The following is a 19,040-nucleotide window of genomic DNA, read 5'->3' as shown; positions in this document are numbered from 1 at the left end:
TGCAAAACACATTATTTATAAATATATTGAGAATTATTTTTATATGTACAGTATATGCTGGTGTACCTTGCATTACTGCATCAACCTATATTGCACAATACAACTCTGTACATTTTTTTTGTCATTACCTTACTCTGATGACTTGCACTGAATGGAATCAGCCAGGGATGCATAGTCCGGACAGTAGCTGCTGATAGCCAGCCTCAAGCAGACTTCCAGATGCTCATCAGTCATGGTGGAACGGTACTTGGACTTAATGATCTTCATGTGGGAAAAGGCTGACTCACATAAATAAGTGGAGCCAAATAATGCAGTCAAGAAGGTAGCACATTTCCTGATGTTGGGGTACTTGTCCTCTGTGAGTAAGTTCCAGAATTGTCCATGAGCTCTGGCCTTCAGCTGAATGTCGGCTTGAAGTGTCAGAATCTCATCCTCCACTCCAGAAGAGTTCAGGTGAAACAGTGTTGCAACTTTTGATGCCAGTGAAACAACCTCAGCATCTTCCTGGAAAGGGTAGCACATGAATGTAGCGACTGGCTCGAGTAAAGCAAAGTCTTGAAAGCGTCTGTCGAACTCTGACAGACAATTGTCAATTTGCTTTATGTAGCGTGCACTGTCAAGCTGCGCACATGACTGCTCTTGTGTCTCCAGCTCTGCCGCGAGGTTCTGGAAGTTTGCCAAATCATGGCGGTGGAGCTTTGAGGAGAGATGTTGCATTTTTCGTTTGAAAGCATTAACTGAGCTGATCATATTGATCACAGTTTTGTCTTTTCCTTGCAGCTCTAGATTAAGGTCATTCAACATGTTGGTCAGATCAGTTAAAAATGCCAAGTCCAGCAGCCACTGATGGTCATTTAGTTGGTTATAATCTGCATGTTTACCTTCACGGAAAAACTCCTTAATCTCCGGCAAGAGCTCTCGAAATCTTTGCAGGAATTTCCCTCGACTTAGCCATCTCACGTCGGTGTGCAACAACAACTCAGAGTGGTCGCACTCAGCCTTCTCCAGGTGTGCACGGAACAGCCGTCTTTGAAGAGATCTGGCCCGAATAGAACAGGCGATCTTTGTTGCCACATCCATTATCTCTTTCATGTTGAGCATTTTTGCACATAATGCTTGTTGGTGTATAATACAGTGGTAATTGAGGAAGTCCGGAAAATCATCGTCCTCCCTGCACTTGGCGATAAATCCATTCGAGCGGCCAACCATGGCGGGTGCGCCATCCGTGGTGATGGACACCAATTTGCAGACTGGGAGCTGGGTTTTCTCGATAAAGTTTTTGAAAGACTGAAATATGTCCTCTCCTCGCGTGTGTTCTTTCATGGGCAGTACTGTTAACAGCTCCTCTTTTGCAGTCATGTCAGTAAACACCATCCGAATAAAAATGCACAATTGTGCTGTGTCACTCACGTCTGTAGACTCGTCCAACTGCAGTGAGAAACACTCACAATCTGCGATGTCCTTCCAAAGTTGCTGGGTCAAATCCTCAGCCATGGCTTCACTGCGCCGTGTTACTGTACTTCTTGATAGCTGGAGAGCTTTGATCGAAGCTAGTATTTCTGGTTTGTTTTTAAAGTCTCGGAACAACGAGTCGGCTGCTTCAACAAATGCTTCTTTTACCATCTCTCCATCTTGGAAGGATTTCTTGTTTTTAACGATGAAGTGACTCACCCGGAACGATGCTTCAGTGGCTGCCCTTGCCTTTGAAGTTAGCTGTGAGAAAAATGACTGCTGTCCGGACAGCTGGGATTTTAGTTCCTTCACCTTTCTCCTTCTCAGCTCGCTTTTCGGAGGGAACTCGGTGTCGTAGTTTTTATGAACAGTCCGAAAATGGCGCTCCACATTTCCCTTCTTCGGTAAAGCAATTGTAGACTGACAGATGAGGCAAACGCACTTCGAAAATGACATTGTGAAAAAGAAGTCCTCCTCCCACTCCGTATGGTAGTGGTAGGTCTTCGGCTTTTTACTTGGTCCAGCTTTTCCACTCATTTTTATCCCCTTTCTTACTCGCTAGCTTGCTAGAGTTTTGCAGCACTTAGCGCAGTTGTATGCGCATGCGCAGTGACGCGTGTGTCAGAGAAAGGTCAGGTCAGATGTCATTGTGAGGACGGATGATAGGCTGGCGCCAACTTTTTTTTTCAATGCCATGCGATCTACCCACAATGCCTTTGCGATCGACCAGTCGATCGCGATCGACGTAATGGGCACCCCTGATGTAGGTTATCTGGCCCAGTATGTTAAGCCTGCTATTAAAAACCTTGGAGTCAAAGTCGACTCAGACCTTAAGCTTGACAAGCAGATAAATGCAGTTGTAAAGGCAAGCTTCTTCTAGTTGAGGCAGTTGACAAAAATTAAGCCCATACTGACAAGGAAGTGTTTTGAGTCAGTCATCCATGCCTTTGTCACCACTCGGCTGGATTAGTGCAACGCACTATATGTGGGGGTTAATGGGTCCTCCATTGCTCGTTGCTGCAGCCTTTTATGCCCACCCGTTCCCTCAGGTCAACTAACCAGCTGCTGCCTAAAACCGGGCTCAAGCATAGAGGAGATCGTGCATTCGCTGTGGCAGCTCCCAAACTGTGGAACGATCTGCCACTGCACATCAGGCAGGCATCCTCACTGCCTGTTTTTAAAAATCTTCTTAAAACCCACCTGTTTTCCCTGGCTTTTAATACTGTGTAAGATGTTGTTTTTATGTGTTTTTTACATGTTATAGTGCTTCTCATTTTCTCTGTACAGCACTTTGGGATCTCAGTGGTTGTTTTAAAGCGCTTTATAAATAAAGTTGGATTGTATTTCCATGCTAACAAACGTCCACTTGGACTCCAGAACTGAAAAACTGAACTGATTAGAATTCAGTGGTCAAATGTCAAGGTCACTGTGTCCTGGTCTGTCCCATTCTTATGAACGCAATATTTCAATAACATGTTGAGGGAATATTTTCAAATTTGGCACAAACGTCCAACTGGACTACACAATGAACTGATTAGATTTTGTTGGTCGAGGGTCATGAGCAATGTGGCCCCAAAAACATTTTTAGGTAAAAAATTTATATGCTAATTATGACAAAATTTCACATAAAATTTCTTATAGGATAAAATGATTAAGTAGTGTTATTATATGTCCAAAAGGTGAAAGGTCACTTCACTGTGGCATCATAATGTTCTGCAAAAACACTTTCCTGGCCATTACTTGGTGTCATAACTCATGAACAGAAGGGGAGACATTTGGTCAGAAACTGAACTTGTGACCAAATGTCACTAATGGGTGTTTCGAGATGGGTGCCCACCTTGAAACAGTGCTGACTGTAAAGATGTTCTGTGCTGCCAGGGGAAGATATGTGAAACATACGCATGTAAGAATTTGTAGCTTTTTGCAGCAACATCCACACTGAAGCATTGTGAACTGTCATGGCTACATGCCACTCTGGACAGACTTGAATGTAATCTTTGAATGCAACTTGACTGGTTCACGGAGGCTTATAACTGCAAAGCTGTAATTCTGTTTTTTCTTTTTCTTAATTTTTCATGCTGTTTACCATCTAACTGACATTTGTATATTTATAACATGAATATAAAGTAATTAGGGGCATTCTTAATTCCCTTGTCAGATGCTTTCCCTGGTCACATTTGTTTTCTTCTCTGTCACTAGAAGCCATGACTGTTTCTTTTTGTTTGAATAGACTACACAAGGTATAGCCTTAGGAACACCAAGTTTTGCTGCTGCATCTTGTTGGCTTGTTTTTTGCAGTTTGTCATAAGTTTCAAGAATTTTTCCCATCATGATCTCAATGTGTGCCCAGCATCAATCTCAGGTAGCCAGCTGGAAACAGACAAGTCACTGCAAGGCAAAGTATCGCGGGAGAAAAGTAAAATAAATAAAATAGAACTATCATAGTTTTAGATTTTTTTTTCAATACATATGAAAAGATCCAAAATGAACACTGTAGGTGGACTACATAATTACTATAAGGTAATTATTTAAACAGCATTTGTATAGAAATGATTCTGTTCAGAGCTTTTGGATCCATATAAGCAGTTGCCCACTGTAACCCTGATCACTTTAAGTGGTTTCCATTGTATTTCATACTAATATGTGCGACATTGGATGCCAGTCAAACTGACTTTGTGATATGTATTAAATTTCACAAATGGGCAGCAAAATGTTTTATTACTTATTTGTCTTCCAAGAATTTTCTGGAGGGATTTTGTCACCACTGCTCACAGTTGATTAGATTAGAGAAGGTGGAAACCAGCTCTAAAATTAAAATGCTGCTTAGGGACCATTTCCAACAAGTATTTTTGATACAAAGTACATTTTGCTGATATTGCTTTTGTACACTGCTCAAAAAAAAATAGGGAACTCTTAAATCACACATCAGATCTTGATGAATGAATTGTTCAAGTTGAAAATCTTTACTTATGTATATTGTATAATGTGTTGAGAACAAAATGACTTGGCAATGGTCAATGGAAACCAAAATCCAATCCACTGAGGGCTGGATTCAAAATCACACAGAAAATCAGAAGTAAAACATTGAAATCACAGACTGGTTCAAGTTGTGTGGATTTTATCACAGCAACCCATGATGTGACTCAGTAGTGTGTATGGCTCCGGCGTGCCTGTATGCACTCTTGACAATGTCTGGGCATGCTCCTGAGGCATCAGCGAATGGTGTCCTGGGGTTTCTCCCCCCAGACTTGGATCAGGGCATCAGTGAGCTCCTGGACAGTCTGTGGCGGTACTTTGCGGCACTTGGCGGTGTTGGATGCACCAATACATAACACCCCATATGTGTTCAAACTGGATTTATGTCAGGGGAACGAGAGGGCCAGTCAATGGCATCAATGCCTTTCTTAATCAGGAACTGCCTACACACTCTGGCCACATGAGGCCGGGCATTGTCCTGCACCAGGAGGAACCCAGGGCCCACTGCACCAGCGCAAGGTCTTACAATCGCTCTGAGGATTTCATCCCGGTACCTAACAGCAGTCAGGGTACCGCTGGCTATGACATGGAGGTCTGTGTGACCCTCCAAGGATATGTCTTCCCAGACCATCACTGACTGTCTGCCAAACCTGTCATGCTGGATGATGTTACAGGCAGCATAACCTTCACCACGGTGTCTCCAGACTCTTTCATGCCTGTCACATGTGCTCAGTGTGAACCTGCTCTCATCTGTAAGAAGAACGGGGTGCCAATGGCAGACCTGCCAATTCTGGTGTTCTCTGGTGAATGCTAATCGAGCTGCACAGTGCTGGGCCGTGAGCACGGGTCCCACTGGAGGACGTCGGGCCCTCATGCCACCATCATGGAATCTGTTTCTGACGGTTTGGTCAGAAACATGCACACCAGTGGCCTGCTGGAGGTCATTTTGTAGGGCTCTGGCAGTGCTCCTCCTGTTACTCCTCACACAAAGGAGCAGATACTGGTCCTGCTGCTGGGTTGATGCCCTTTTACGGCCCTGTCCAGCTCTCCTTGTGCAACGGTCGGTCTTCTGGTATCTCCTCCATGCTCTTGAGACTGTGCTGGGTGACACAGCAAACCTTGCGACTGCACATATGAATGTGCCAATCTAGAGGAGCTGGACTACCTGTGCAACCTGATTGGGCTACAGGTACCGCCTCATGCTACCAGGGACAGGGACACTGGCAGAACACAAAACTGGAGAAGAAGGAAGGACCACATGTAAAACCATTCCTTTTTGGGGGTTGTCTTGCTTTTGCCTCTGCAGCTGTTGTCACTTTCATTTGCACCAAAGCAGGTGAAACTGATTCACAATCACGTGTGCTTCCTAAAAGGACAGATCGATATCCCGGAAGTTTAACTGACTTGGTGTTACACTGTGACCATTGAGTGTTCCCTCTGTTATTTTGAGCAATGTAAAATCTTGACTGTGGGACTTTTTTCAGATTGGTGTTGCAAGTTTTACTTAATAAAAGATATGTGTATTTCCTGCACCGCTGATTTTGTTTTAGCTGTGAGCAGCCTCTCCATTTCCATTTTGCATTGCATTGCATTGTGGGAGAACAGTGTCCTTCAACAGCACACTCAACAGTTGACTATTTTGCATACAGTATGGTGTAAGTATACTCAATTTTGCTACTTTTCCAGTGTGGACACACCACGGACTCAAAATCTCCTTAGAATTAATATGGATTTGGGACGTACCGTAACCATGACGAATAAGCTAAAAATGCCCCTTTTAATGAGACTGTATCACATTGTGCTCCAGTCCTGTGCTTTGTTGGTTTGAGATCAGGTGAACTGGATTGTTTATGGCTTAACTCATTTTAAGGCTCATTAAACCATAAAGTAAACATTTGTGAATTGAGGATTGCCATGCAGGATGATCAGACTTCCATCAGGACAGAAACTCCACCATATAATGAGAGAAAGTTCAAATTAATCAGATCTGCCAAAACCTTTCAACATGAAACACCCAAATGAATCATCAGTGGAATTTCAAAACAAAGCCACAAAGCACTGGTTTCAGTTTTATAGTTTTATTGAATTGCATCACTCTACATCATCTAGAATTTCAACAAGATATTCTTTAAAGACCAAATATAATACTTGCATCCCTGCATTAAGTCTCTACACTTAAGAAGAGAAAGCAGTTTTACTGAAACATACATTAAGAATTAATATTTCATTAAACATTGCCATAAAAGTGAATGTTCATTCTTGTATGCCATTTTTCTAGTCATATATATATATATTTTATATAATAGATTTTAGTCTCTGCCTCCTTCATAGGAATACTAGAAAAGAAAGAAGAAGGTAAGAAATGCACAAAACCCATTGAAGAGTAGCATTGCCTAATACTACAGCAAAGAAGTTACTGGACATTCAGTTGACATGCACTCAGTTGAAGGATAGAAAAGAACACAGCCATAGAAGGGAAGAGTTATGGCCTCGATCAGTTTGGCAAATTCCTGATTGGCTTGGTATCGTGAGGTAAACCTGGTGACACGCTTCCCGTCCACCAGCTTCCCTACAGCTACAGAAAGCGATGCTGCTGCCTACACGAGGCTTAATCTTTATATATTGTGTCCTCTGCTGTTTCATCTTTTCATGTTGCCAGGAAACATTCAATCAAGGCCTATTTCACTACAATTCAATGGCATAACTCTTTCATTGTATGACGAAGCACAGGTTGCACTGAGGAATAGGAGGATAGAAAAGAACAGGTTGCACAGTCTGAGGGACATTCAGGAATGTATCAATAGGAAACAGTATTGGCATTTCTGACAGTTCACTCACTATCTACCTCATATACACAACCCAACCGAGCTGGGCGCAATGAACAGGAAAGGAACCCTTGATTAGAGCATGTGGGCTGCATTCAGCTGGGCGCTCGAGTACTTTAAAACTATGGCTATCAGTATAGTAAGTCACTGACATGTAAACATCAATCCATGCAATATGGCTTTATGTTTCTATTCGCAATACAGCAGCTCCTTCTTGAACGCAAACAAGATTTGGCACAGGAGTGCAAGTAATTATATTTTTTAAGAAGTGAGAGATTAAAGGTGCCCTGTGGAGCGTTCTTGCAACAAACCAAAGTCCTGTTTACATTCGGCGTTTCGCACTGTTCTGTCATTAGCTAAGCTGCAGTTTAAGGTTCAGGACAGGTTTAAACCTGCGTTCACTGGAACAAAATCACATGGTCCCCATTGCTGTGTCCTCAGAGTCACTAAAAATCCAGGGATTAATTTAAACCTAATCCAGACGTGCTTTAATTAGAGATTTAAGGTAACGTATGTATTACTCTGATCTTTAGTATGTTGCTATAGAAACAGCAACGAATGTGAGTCAAATATGAAATACATCTAAAATATGTCCAACTTGTCAAGCAGCTTTGACAATCAGTAATTTATAGCTGTCAATCGTTAACTTCGCACAAGCCAATGAACAAAAAAACAGCTATCTTCAAACCTGAGTGACCTTGGTGCAGATTAAAGGGTGTTAAAAGATAAGAAATTCTAACAGAGCCAAAGCCACAGATGGCTTTAAAAGTAACTTAAAGGATCATAAACAGAACCCTATAGGGAGTCTGGGTAATCCAGCCAAGTGATGCGGAGATACGGTTTCTGCTGATGCAGAATGCAGCAGGATGAGATGATAGCACGGGCAGCCGATGATAGGATGTAACGTAAGCTAAAATGTGCTATGATTGATTTCTGCTGCTGGAACCAGGAGACGGGGTTCAGCAGAAGCATGGATTGGAGTTACAAGACTTGAGTCACACATTTGATGACTTTGGACTGGACCCGACAAAATCAAAAGTCTTGCAACTCTGCTTAGACTTCAACACCAATGACTTGTGACTTCACTTGGACTTGAGCCTTCTGACTTGAAAATACTTCACTTACATTTATAAAAGAGCACATTTTGACTTGTTTATGACTTGAAACTCAAAGATTAGAACTTGGGTCCTGTCAGTCTTTATTTGGGACTCAGGACTTGCTCGCTTTGACTTGGAACTTAATTTGGAACTTGAATGCAAAAACTCAAGACGTACTTATGACTTGCATGACAATGACTTTGTGCCACCTCTGGGATTTAGGATAGGAGTACATCTCCTGATTGTTTGAGGTAATGTTTTTTTTCACATTGATATTTTTTAAATATTTGCAATGTCAGAAACATCTGCTGGCATGTTATTTCGATTTTTTTTTTTGGTTATTTAAAATATAGCCAAGTAAATTGTAAAAAATGAAAATTAGGCTTTTTTTTTAACTACTAATACTGCATTGGACAGATCTTAAGTTAACTTCTTCATACATCTGATTTAGCTGCAGGTTATCTCCAGTTCGTCAAATAGCTGTGTTTAAAAGTGTTACAAGTTGCGGTTTAGTTGGACCCACTTCAAACTGCAGCTAGTCAGATGCTAAGGGACATGTTTGCTAGCAACTTTCTTCTTTGCCTTTGTTGGTACTTTGACTGTTGACTGTTAATCAGCAAATGGCAAGATCAGCAAAAATATGTATTCTGTCCTACATCATACAAACAAGGACACCCACTAATTGAAACATTGCTTCATAGCGCTACCTGTGGTAAGAAAAACTCCACAGGGTACCTTTAGCACAGACACTGAGAGATTAGTAGGTGCATATCACAAATAAAGCATCAATGCCTTTGCATGCCAGTTCTATAAGCCTACTGTAATACGAACTTCTGTTACAGTATATGTAATAATATTCAACACTTCCACATTCCACCAAGTCCTGCCCTGCTCAATGCAGCCCAGAGCGGTGCTAGATCAATATTAGTATCAGTGTAGCTGAATCCCCACTGACCGCTACCACAGTACTGGCAGATGACAGACTGGCTGTCATACACATGTGAAAATAGAGAAAATAGATTAACAGTGATGTGGATGGAAAGGTGCCACCTTTGAAAGTATAGAGCTATAAAGAAGGAGTGATTCATCAACACATCTTTAACCAGATAAACAGTAATATTATATACTCTTTAAATACTGTCATCATACTCAATAACCTCTAATATACTGTATCTTTAAGTCACAACACACTCTTATTTTTACATTGTGCTTTCTGAGTGAGAGTCTGATTGTATAACAGTGGTGGGCTTGTAGTGGTGTTAGTGAGGGGTGACATTAAGTGAGGCGCCCGGGCGATTGAGTCTTGACCTGAGTTTAACCTCTGGTCATCCCAGGGTGAATTGATGGTTTCAGGTGAGACTTGTGCCAAAGACCAAGAACGATCAGAACAGATGCAGAGGTGGGTCAAGAACACAGGAATGGCCAAACGGAAAATGTGGCAAAAACTAGACAGGACTTAACCTCCACTGATTCAGTGTGTTTCCCTAGTTATAGTTTTTCAGAGTGTCTTACAGCATGAACTGGACTGAAGGAAGGAAAGGTTGTCAGTTTGGAATATCTGTTGCCGCATGATCACATTCATATATACAGTAATTTACTTGTAAAGGTTTCAATCTACCTGTATGGATTGTGGAAAGAAACCCAGGTCAACATGAAAAGTATGCACAGGACTCAAAGATTAACCCTGATCTTTTGTTGTGCTGTGATGTCTTTAGTGCCAAACTTGACCTTTGTTGAACAATATTGTTGTTGGTCACTAGAATATAATGTTTATCAGAGCTTCCAGATGTTGGTCTTATTGTTTTAGAGCCCAGACCCAGCTGATCAGACCTGCCCAGCATTTGATTCTGATGGTCCACATTTTTTCTGTAATGTCCTCCGGTTGATATTGTATTGAGACCCTTGTCTCCTATAGTTGGGGGTTTATAGTGGCAATATACGTGATCATTGTGTTAGATATTGATGCTAAGGTGGGTGATCTATTGGCTACAAGATGCCAAGGGATGCGAAGGCATATTTCAAAGTCATGGTCATCCTTTCAGTCATGTTATTAACTAAAAAAAAGTTCAATGTACAGAAAAATCTAATGGTATGGAGAAACTGTCTTTGTAGACACAACATGTCAGTGCAACGTAAAACTGGTATTATGTAATCTGATGCCAAGAGGTCCTCACTGACAGACCACTACTGGGCATTTCCCTGCTTAATGGGAGTTCACATCACACCAAAAAAAGTCTTTTTTTTTTTTTTTTTATAATCCCTTAAAACCTCCTCTACCATGTGGTGATGTTTAAGGCTTCATATTCAGTGTTATTCAGATGGGTTTATCTGTCTGAAGTTTCAGATGGTAGGTATTCGGATTCAAACAAACTGTTACAAGAAGCCGCAGCACCTAGAAAGCTACTGCCACTTCCACTGAGGAAAAAAATTGCACCATAGCACTAAAAGATGTCAATAAATACAAATCTAATCATAATAGAACAACATTTTCCATATGTACAATCTCTACTAGACTTCCACAGCTAATATAAGCTACCCACCGCCAATTCAGACAAGGAATACACAAACAGAAGGCATAAATGAAACAAACTTTAGCTGCATGGAGAACAGTGAGGTGCTGCCTGTATCTCTCTCAACTTAGTCTCTTCTGTCTCAAGGTAGCAGCAGACTCTAAGTCACAAATTATCCCTTGACACCAAACAATCTATTCATCTCACCTCTTTAATGACCCTGATGTCAATGCTCAGAGAGTCAACTCCAAAATGTTTCATGAAATAAAAGCTACATAAAGGAATGCAAATTACCAACTCTCTAAATGTTTCTCTACACGTCTCAATCAAAATCATCTAAATACCCAAATTTTTGTGAAGACTGACGTCTTTTCATTATTCAAGACACTGAACTTGCCCTCTCCTTTTGGCCAGTCACCATCTGATGTCATCGTGATGTCTAGTTTCACAGAGATTTGGGTTTAGGGTTCTGTTGCTCATTCTGTTGCTGTGTTTACACATGCTAAATAAATTCCTACCATTATAGACATTACTCCCACAGCAGCCATTGTACATGAATGTACTTCAAACTCAACAAGCTCAAGCTCAGGCAACAGAACAAATGGATCTGAGGAGTCTGGAAGATGCAAGTAAGCGTTTAAAACCCAAAGTTACGACTGTAACCCTGGTTCTCTGATAGCATGAGTGTGCAGGGGACTATAACCTATTGTGAAATATTGAGTGAATTCTCAGTATCATTGGCGATATTGGGGAGTAATTAATTACATGATGTAATTGTAATCAGTTACAGTTACTAGTAGAAAATAAGTACCAATCAAAATGGGAGTACATCTGAATATATTCTTTTTGGTTTAGGTTTATAAGTAGAATATAATATTCATTTTGTTACTTTGCATCCTTTCGCCATGCAGGAATGCCTTCTTTTGTCATAGCCTATTTCTGGACATTTTTCAGCTTTATTGCCCAGGTTAAAACAGATGATAGAAAAGTAATCAAAAAGTAATTACATTTAGTAAGTTACATTACTTTGATGAAGTAACTAAAGATGTTACATTATTTATTACATTAAGCACCAATACTGCTTGTTAATGTAATTGCACGGTGATACATTGGTCAACTAGTCCATCTGTCAATGCTTATTCTCTTTGAGATAATAAAATTGTTTTATGTTTTTTTAATCAAAAGATGTAATATGTTTCAGGCCTATATATGCCTTTCTTGTAACACTTGGAGTCCTTCTTACCTTCAAAAAGTCATTTTTCTTTTCCAAAAACAGGGGTTTACAAAAGAGAGACTGTGTTCAGGCTAATATTACAGCCACCTCTCAGAATCTAACAATGGTAAATCTGTCTTCAGGTCCTTCTGGAACCTTCTGTCCTTCTCTCAAATTGACATATGTGGCATGTATAGATATTGTTAGTATTATTATATTGTATGAGGAAATGTTTTATTAAGTTATTGAGCTAATGGCTCGAGCTAGCTTTTGTCCATGTCAGAACACATTTTGTACATATTCATTCTAAAAACTCATTGGCTGCTTGCAAGGCCTTCATGGTTTTCACCATAATATTTTTTTAAACAACCCAAACTTCGTCACTTAGAGACTCGAAACAGTAGGTTTGACAGCTAGCCAGGGAGCTAGCTAACCTTCAAGCTAAATTCAAAGCATTCAGTTTTCCTGAGATTGCAAGCTAATCTGGCAACTAAGTCTGTATAGTCCTCCTTTACTCAACATGTCGATGTGAGTTCAGAATGGCTGATGTGAGAATAATGTCCATGGCTTTTGGTCGATTATAAAATAAACAAAAATATAATTACTATAATACTGTGTATGGGAGCAAATGTGGAATGAGCACCTACTATGAAATAACAGTTAACTAGATGAGCTACCTGTGGTCAACCATAACAGGCAGTGGTGTAGTGGAAGGTATATGCAGGTATATGGGGTATACCCATACCCACCTTTTTCTGGCCATTTACAGTACACTCACCTATCAGCCAAAAGCCACTGGAATCTATTGTAAAGTATACCCACTTCCTCCTTGGTAACCTACCCATCTACCTAGTATTACACCCACCTCATCAACTACCACTACACCGCTGCTAACGGGAGTGAAAAAAAGCCACATCCCCAAATGCACTACCCCATAACAGTAACTGCTACATGAAAAACTCAACGTCAGGGTCCTTGCTACATGACAAACTCCACCTTACAGTGGCTCAAAGCTACTTGAAACATGAACATGACAATCCAATATCTTGAGCCAGCAAACTACTATGGTGAGATGCAAACGCATTAGTAATCTCACATTGTAAAATGCACTGTTTGTTCAATTTTCACTGCAGTTGACACCACTCATTTGCACTGTGTAAACATGTACTTACAAAAAGAGTTGAGGAATGTGAGGGTTGAAAGAGGAGGGGGTTTGAGAGGGGGAGGGTGAGAGCGGGTGAAACGCAAGGGCGGGACGGGGGGGTTCAAAGGGAGGTGGGGAGTGTCCAGGAGTCGTGGCGTGTAGTTGAATATCTTCATGCTCAGTCCCTGTTCACACTGCACCAGGCGGCTGCAAATAGAAAGAGAGGGATGACAAGTGAGAAAAAGAGGTTTGAAAAGAAAATGAGGCCCAGAGGGGAGTACAGACAGAAAGACGTGCAAGGGAATGAGAGGAAACAGATTGAATGGAGATGAGGAGAAATTTGGCAAGGAAGAAAGTAGTCAGAGAGTGAGAGAGAAGAGAGCGGGGTGAGCAGAGATGGATTTAAAAAACGAGAGTTAGACAAGAAAAAAGTACAAATGGCAGTCTGCCAGGCATCACCTCGAGTCACTGACAGCCTATGCCTCAGAGCGTGGATGCATGCCAGTGTCAGTGGTTTTAAATGCTGCCAGGTTGCTTTAATTGTTCAGAATGCCTCTGAGCTTTGACTAATTACACAGCCAGCCTTACTGACTTAACACTAATCAGTGTCTCAGGATTATGAGGACACTGTATTATTATTCAGTTCTGCACTGTATTTGTGTATTTTTACACCATTTCCTTATTTTCTGTTCATTACTGACTAACGTTTATTTGGTTTTATTGTTCTTTAATCAGCACTGAAATGATTTATCACCTATAACTTTGGTAACTGGTTGATAATCTTAAATCTTTTTAACACAAGACACCATCTTGGGTTTCAGAAACACAGTTTTCTGATATCTTACAAACTAAACAATGAATAAATTAATCTAAAAATTAATCAAGATACTTTTATACTTTAATTTAAAGTTATGTTGTTATGCAGTTATGGCAAAACCCACAGATGGTTATTAGTCCTTCAGACCCTGAAGGTACATTTGTCTTTCACTGCCATCTACCTGTAACTGTAATGCTGTACAATTCATGCTACTGTTCTCTGTGGAAATGAATAACAAATTATCAGAACTTCATTGAGCCATTATATGTCATTTGACAACTTGCAAAATCAAGCATAGGTAGTGGAACAGAACAATGACTGTATATAAAGATGAACGGCATGACAGTTCCCCAAAAGTGAAGCCAAAACATCTTGATCGCCCCCTGGTGGCTGGCTGCAGTATAGGTCATAAAGCCCGCCCCCTCCACGTTTGCAGACAGAAAATGGGCCAGACTAAAAGATCAAAGTACACGTCTCATACATTTTTCCCTAGAGATAATTTCTTTCATTTTAGGCAGTTCCTACCGCACTGCTGTATGTTGTCATAATTTTTCTGATGAGAGCATTAGAGCGAGAGACAACGAAAAAGCAAAAGCCGTCCGCAGTACAAAAACAAAGACAAAAAAAAGAAAAGGACAATGACAAAATCTGCAAATTCGCACGTTCCATTTTCTTTTATTGTTTGTTTTTTTTAGGTTTTTTATAATTGTTGTTTACTCGATAATTAGCTCATTAGCTCTTGTTCATGAGAAATACAATAATAATAATGATAATAATGATGATGATGATTATTAGTATTTTTTATTTTTATTTTTATTATTTAATATCACGGGGGAGGGAGGGGCACCAGGGGAAGGTTGCTTTGGGCACAAAATGTGCTAGGTCCTGTTTTAAAAAGGTTTTAATGAGGTTTTTAATGCTATAAAAAGAGGACTGACGTCATGATTGACAGCTGTGTGTGCCAATCTATGTGCTTGCATTCAGGGTGTATGGGCGGGAACTTAATATCAGGCTCCACTTCGCAAATACTACAGTGCAGACTCTGGCTCCAAATAAGGTCACCAACGCAAGATGGCAGCGCCTGTATCTGGGATGTTTTGGCTTCATTTTTGAACAGTGAGAGGATGTTGAGATGCATCGTCCATCTTTATAAACAGTCTATGAAAACAGACCAAATCTTGCGTTTAGTCCCTTGAGTGAATCAGTCTCCAAAAACACTGAATCTTACTCGTACACACTCATGATGCAACCTCCAAATGCCCATGTGTTTTGTTTTGTTTTTCAAACACAGACTCAGATTTGACTTTTTTTTTTTTCAGGCGCATTCCCATGACAAGTAAATCTTAGTATCGCAAATCATAGCTGCTCCTTTGATTGATGATAAAAAATAAAGTTCAGCCTACTGTTTGACTCTGTAGTATTTCAGTACTGACCTGGCACGGCTACAGAGGACACAGCCTCCGGCTGGCACAGTGTATCCACCTTCACATGCTGAAAGGCTTTGTTGGGAGCCGACTGGAGGTGCCTGGAATCAGAGGGGAGTGTGAGAGAGCACACACAAACAGCTAAAAAACATAACACATATGTCCACAAGCATTCGGATGTGCGCAGTCACTCAAGCACACATGGCCTCAAACCGCTTAGCACGGCCCTTAGCCTTTACTGTAAGAGTTGAAATATTAATGGCAGCAGGATGCTGTGAGCAGTGGAGCAAAAACTCCGATCAGCAGGCAGCTACATCAGCAACCTCTCCTCATGCCCAGCACCAGCACCATCACTAAATCATGATGACCTGACGTAACTCAAGTGCTTCAGCAACTCTGGAGTGAGCCAATGTCTGAAGAATGCTAATTAAAAGTGGATGGAGGAATTTTTCCAACAGGCTCATGACAGTAATGGAGGAAAAGTGAGCGCTCTCTTTATTTGGCAATCACCAATCAATGAAAACAATGGCAGGAAGAAATGGCATGCTCAGCTCCAAAAAATCTTTCAGAGGAGCCAGAGTGCTGACTTGCAGTTATTTTCAGAAACAAAATGAATGTCCACGCTCAGTAACGACTTTTAATACTTTTAAGGTGGATCAGCATTAGTTATGAAACATTTTGTAGCAATGAGCCATTTCAACATTTACACTTTAATTCTGCCTGTTGCTCATTTTTCGTATCACAGCAAGATGGCTACTTTTACTGCATTCACACTTTTTTACAAGTTTGTTCACACAAGTCACAGAAAATCAAAAAAGCTCTAAATACTGGCCTGAGTGACAGATATTAACCAGGGGTTTAGACTTAAGACTGACATATAATTATTTTTAAGTACATAAAGCCACATGTGGTTAAAAACTCACCTCTTCCACTCCTCCTCTCCATCCCAGAACTCGTAGACGACAAAGGATAAACCGTCCGGCAGACGCACCGCAGTCACACTGGAGCAAAGACAGAGGAGAATGGTAATGAGTGGATAATAGAGGAGGGAAGGTGGCATGCAAAGTGACGTGTGAGGAAGTGAGAGTTATGACAGAATGGTAAGTGGATCAAGGAGGGGGGAGGGGTGTGAAGAAGAGATGTAGGTATACAGTAGGTTGATGGCATAAGTGATGGTAGAAGAGGGACAAGACAGATAAGACATGGCAGAAGAGAAAGGTGGCGCAAAGAGTAAAAGAGAAGAAAGATGGAGGATGGAGAGGATATATCATGGTTCACATTAAAGACATAATTAAAATGAAAAAGAAACACACACAATAACAGTTTGGATTTCAGAAAAAAAATCAAGGTGACTCATTTCCTCATCCCACACAATAATTATACCACAGCAATTAACACCGTGATGTGGCCTTGAAGATTGCATCCCATCTGTAAAAATGAAACTCACAATAATACAATGGAACAACGTGTGACCAGGTCAGTGTAGATGGGGGAATCTGGATGTTATTGGCCAATTCTATAAGGCACATTAAAGGGTACGTTTTGCTGTAATGAACAAGGGCTCCATATTGCCTCCAGAAGCATTTCTGTGTTGAAGTATGGGTTCAACAAGCTGCTAAAAATAATCCACAGGGGATCATTGTCCTTTTCTCCTTAATAGCATCATTCAGTTTTCCCAATAACTGCTGCATTCAAGGGCTGCAGGCTTAAACTGGAACCACTGTCATGTTGGAACAATCTTAACTCATTGAGAAAGTGTGTTGTCAGAAATGTTAATTTGACAAAAAAACATAACCTAAAAAGGACTACGGCTTGTCAGTAACAATATTTTGATTTCAGGTGGCAGAAAAATGTTACGTAAAGAAGCGTTACACAATATTCAGAGCATTAATATAGCAGCAAACAACTATTTGCTTCGTAAAGATACAATGGGACCTGAATAGACTAGACACACTCCCTCTGTGTGTGTTGTAATCCAAGCTTCCCTGTTTGTTGTTGTGAAAGACAGTTTGGCTGCATGTGCATATTAGTGCGTGTGAGTCCTGTGTGTGTATCCCACTGGCTAGCTAATCGCTGCTGATCTGCACTCTGCTCATACAGCAGTTTATACTAATATTGGGACAGTGTCATCGTGGAAGCTTAGCACCCACCCTCTGGTACTCCCCAAGGGGCAACCCCTGGTTCTGAAAAATGAAGCCAGCACAAAAGTACCAAAAACTGCAATTCCTCAAACAACCATTTATATAACTAACTGATTTCCATCTTGTTAAGGCTTAAAGTTACGCATAAATAAGGGACAGTCGCTTTAAGTGACAGGCTGTCTGCTGTTAGTGTCCTAGATGGAAAAACCAAGATGGTGAAGACCAAAAAGCCAAACTCGAGGCTTCAAAACCAATGGGTGACATCATGGTAGCTACGTCCCTTATTTTTACAGTCTATGGTTCTCCCCCAGGTTAACACTGTCAGCACTGTTGCTATTGTTAACACTGTTCACACAGTTAGCACCGTTAGCTGCTATTTGCTGTATTTTGCCGTGTGCAGACAGTTTCTGAAGTATAGATACGCTCTGAATATTGTACAGAGCTCTTTTAAGAGTTAAGCTGCTTTCAAACACAAGCACAGTAACTCGCCACCAACAGTCAACAGTTGGGTGGTATGAAGTGGTTGCCGCTCACGTGAACGTGATTTTGCTCTCCCATGCAGAGTTCAATGTGTTGGCAGAAAGAAGACAAGATAGAGGAGTTTTTAACATCGGTGTCTGAATACCCGGAATCATAAAACACGTCGCTAGTGACTTTAAAGGACAACTAAAAGAAAAGCTGGACCTGGGAAAACATTTCCATCAATCTTCAGACGACTGGTAAAATTTCAAAATATGTTGAAATCTTTGTTAATTTTATTGATTTTCGCTGTCTTGCCACAGTATGCAGATATTTAAATGGCACCAAGCTAGCTCGCACTTCTGTCAGTGATGCCCTAGACAGCAGCAGCAGCCGCCACTTAAAAAAACGCTTTGCTTTTTGGGGAATGCTCTAGCAGGTAGGCGGTTGTCAGGGCGGTTGCTGGGTGGCGGTGTGAAAGCAGCTTTAGTATGCACCTAAATGGGTGTGGTCATTCCCCTTCCTACTGACAGGAGCTCTGAGAGAGAATCAAAACAATCAAGTGACAGATGCTAAATCTCTCTGTAGAGCTGAGGGGAGCTGCAGAGTTGGGTGATAATTCTCTGTCGCTTTGTCACCATTGCACAGTACACAGTCATTTAATCCCTTCTTAATATAAAATATTGATTATAGTAGCTTTAAAGGACAACTTCGGTATTTTTCAACCTGGGCTCTATTTCCCCATGTGTATGTGTGCGTATGATTCATGGGTACCACTCGTTCTAAAATTGGTTCAGTATTGAGGCGCGAAACGAGCTAAAATGGTAATGGGGGCAAATGCGTCCCGTATAAAAGTGCTTTTTTTCGCCACTGACCGGTTCAGATCGCCAGTGTTATCTCTGTAGATAGCATATTGTAGCGGCCCTGAGGCAGTGGTGAGTGTAAATGAGTGGAGTCAGCTGTCAGTCAGTGTTGGAGCAGA

General features: G+C 41.0%; 1 protein-coding gene across 1 annotated transcript in view; it reads right to left on the bottom strand.

Moving 5' to 3' along the window:
• Positions 1-6,509: 6,509 nt before the first annotated feature.
• necab2 (N-terminal EF-hand calcium binding protein 2) overlaps positions 6,510-19,040 on the bottom strand; it is a 180,367-nt gene continuing 167,836 nt past the window's right edge. The window contains exons 11-13 of the mRNA XM_050074059.1: positions 16,382-16,459; positions 15,468-15,559; positions 6,510-13,424 (exon numbers count right to left, since the gene is read on the bottom strand). Coding sequence (XP_049930016.1) covers positions 13,396-13,424; positions 15,468-15,559; positions 16,382-16,459 — 199 coding nt within the window. The 3' untranslated portion in view covers positions 6,510-13,395. The remainder of the gene's footprint in view (positions 13,425-15,467; positions 15,560-16,381; positions 16,460-19,040) is intronic.

This window comes from Epinephelus moara, chromosome 20 (genome assembly GCF_006386435.1).
Source record: "Epinephelus moara isolate mb chromosome 20, YSFRI_EMoa_1.0, whole genome shotgun sequence".
NCBI classification, from domain to species: Eukaryota; Metazoa; Chordata; class Actinopteri; order Perciformes; family Serranidae; genus Epinephelus; species Epinephelus moara.
The sequence above is the reverse complement of the archived record's forward strand: the minus strand, read 5'-3'. Positions and strand labels throughout refer to the sequence as shown.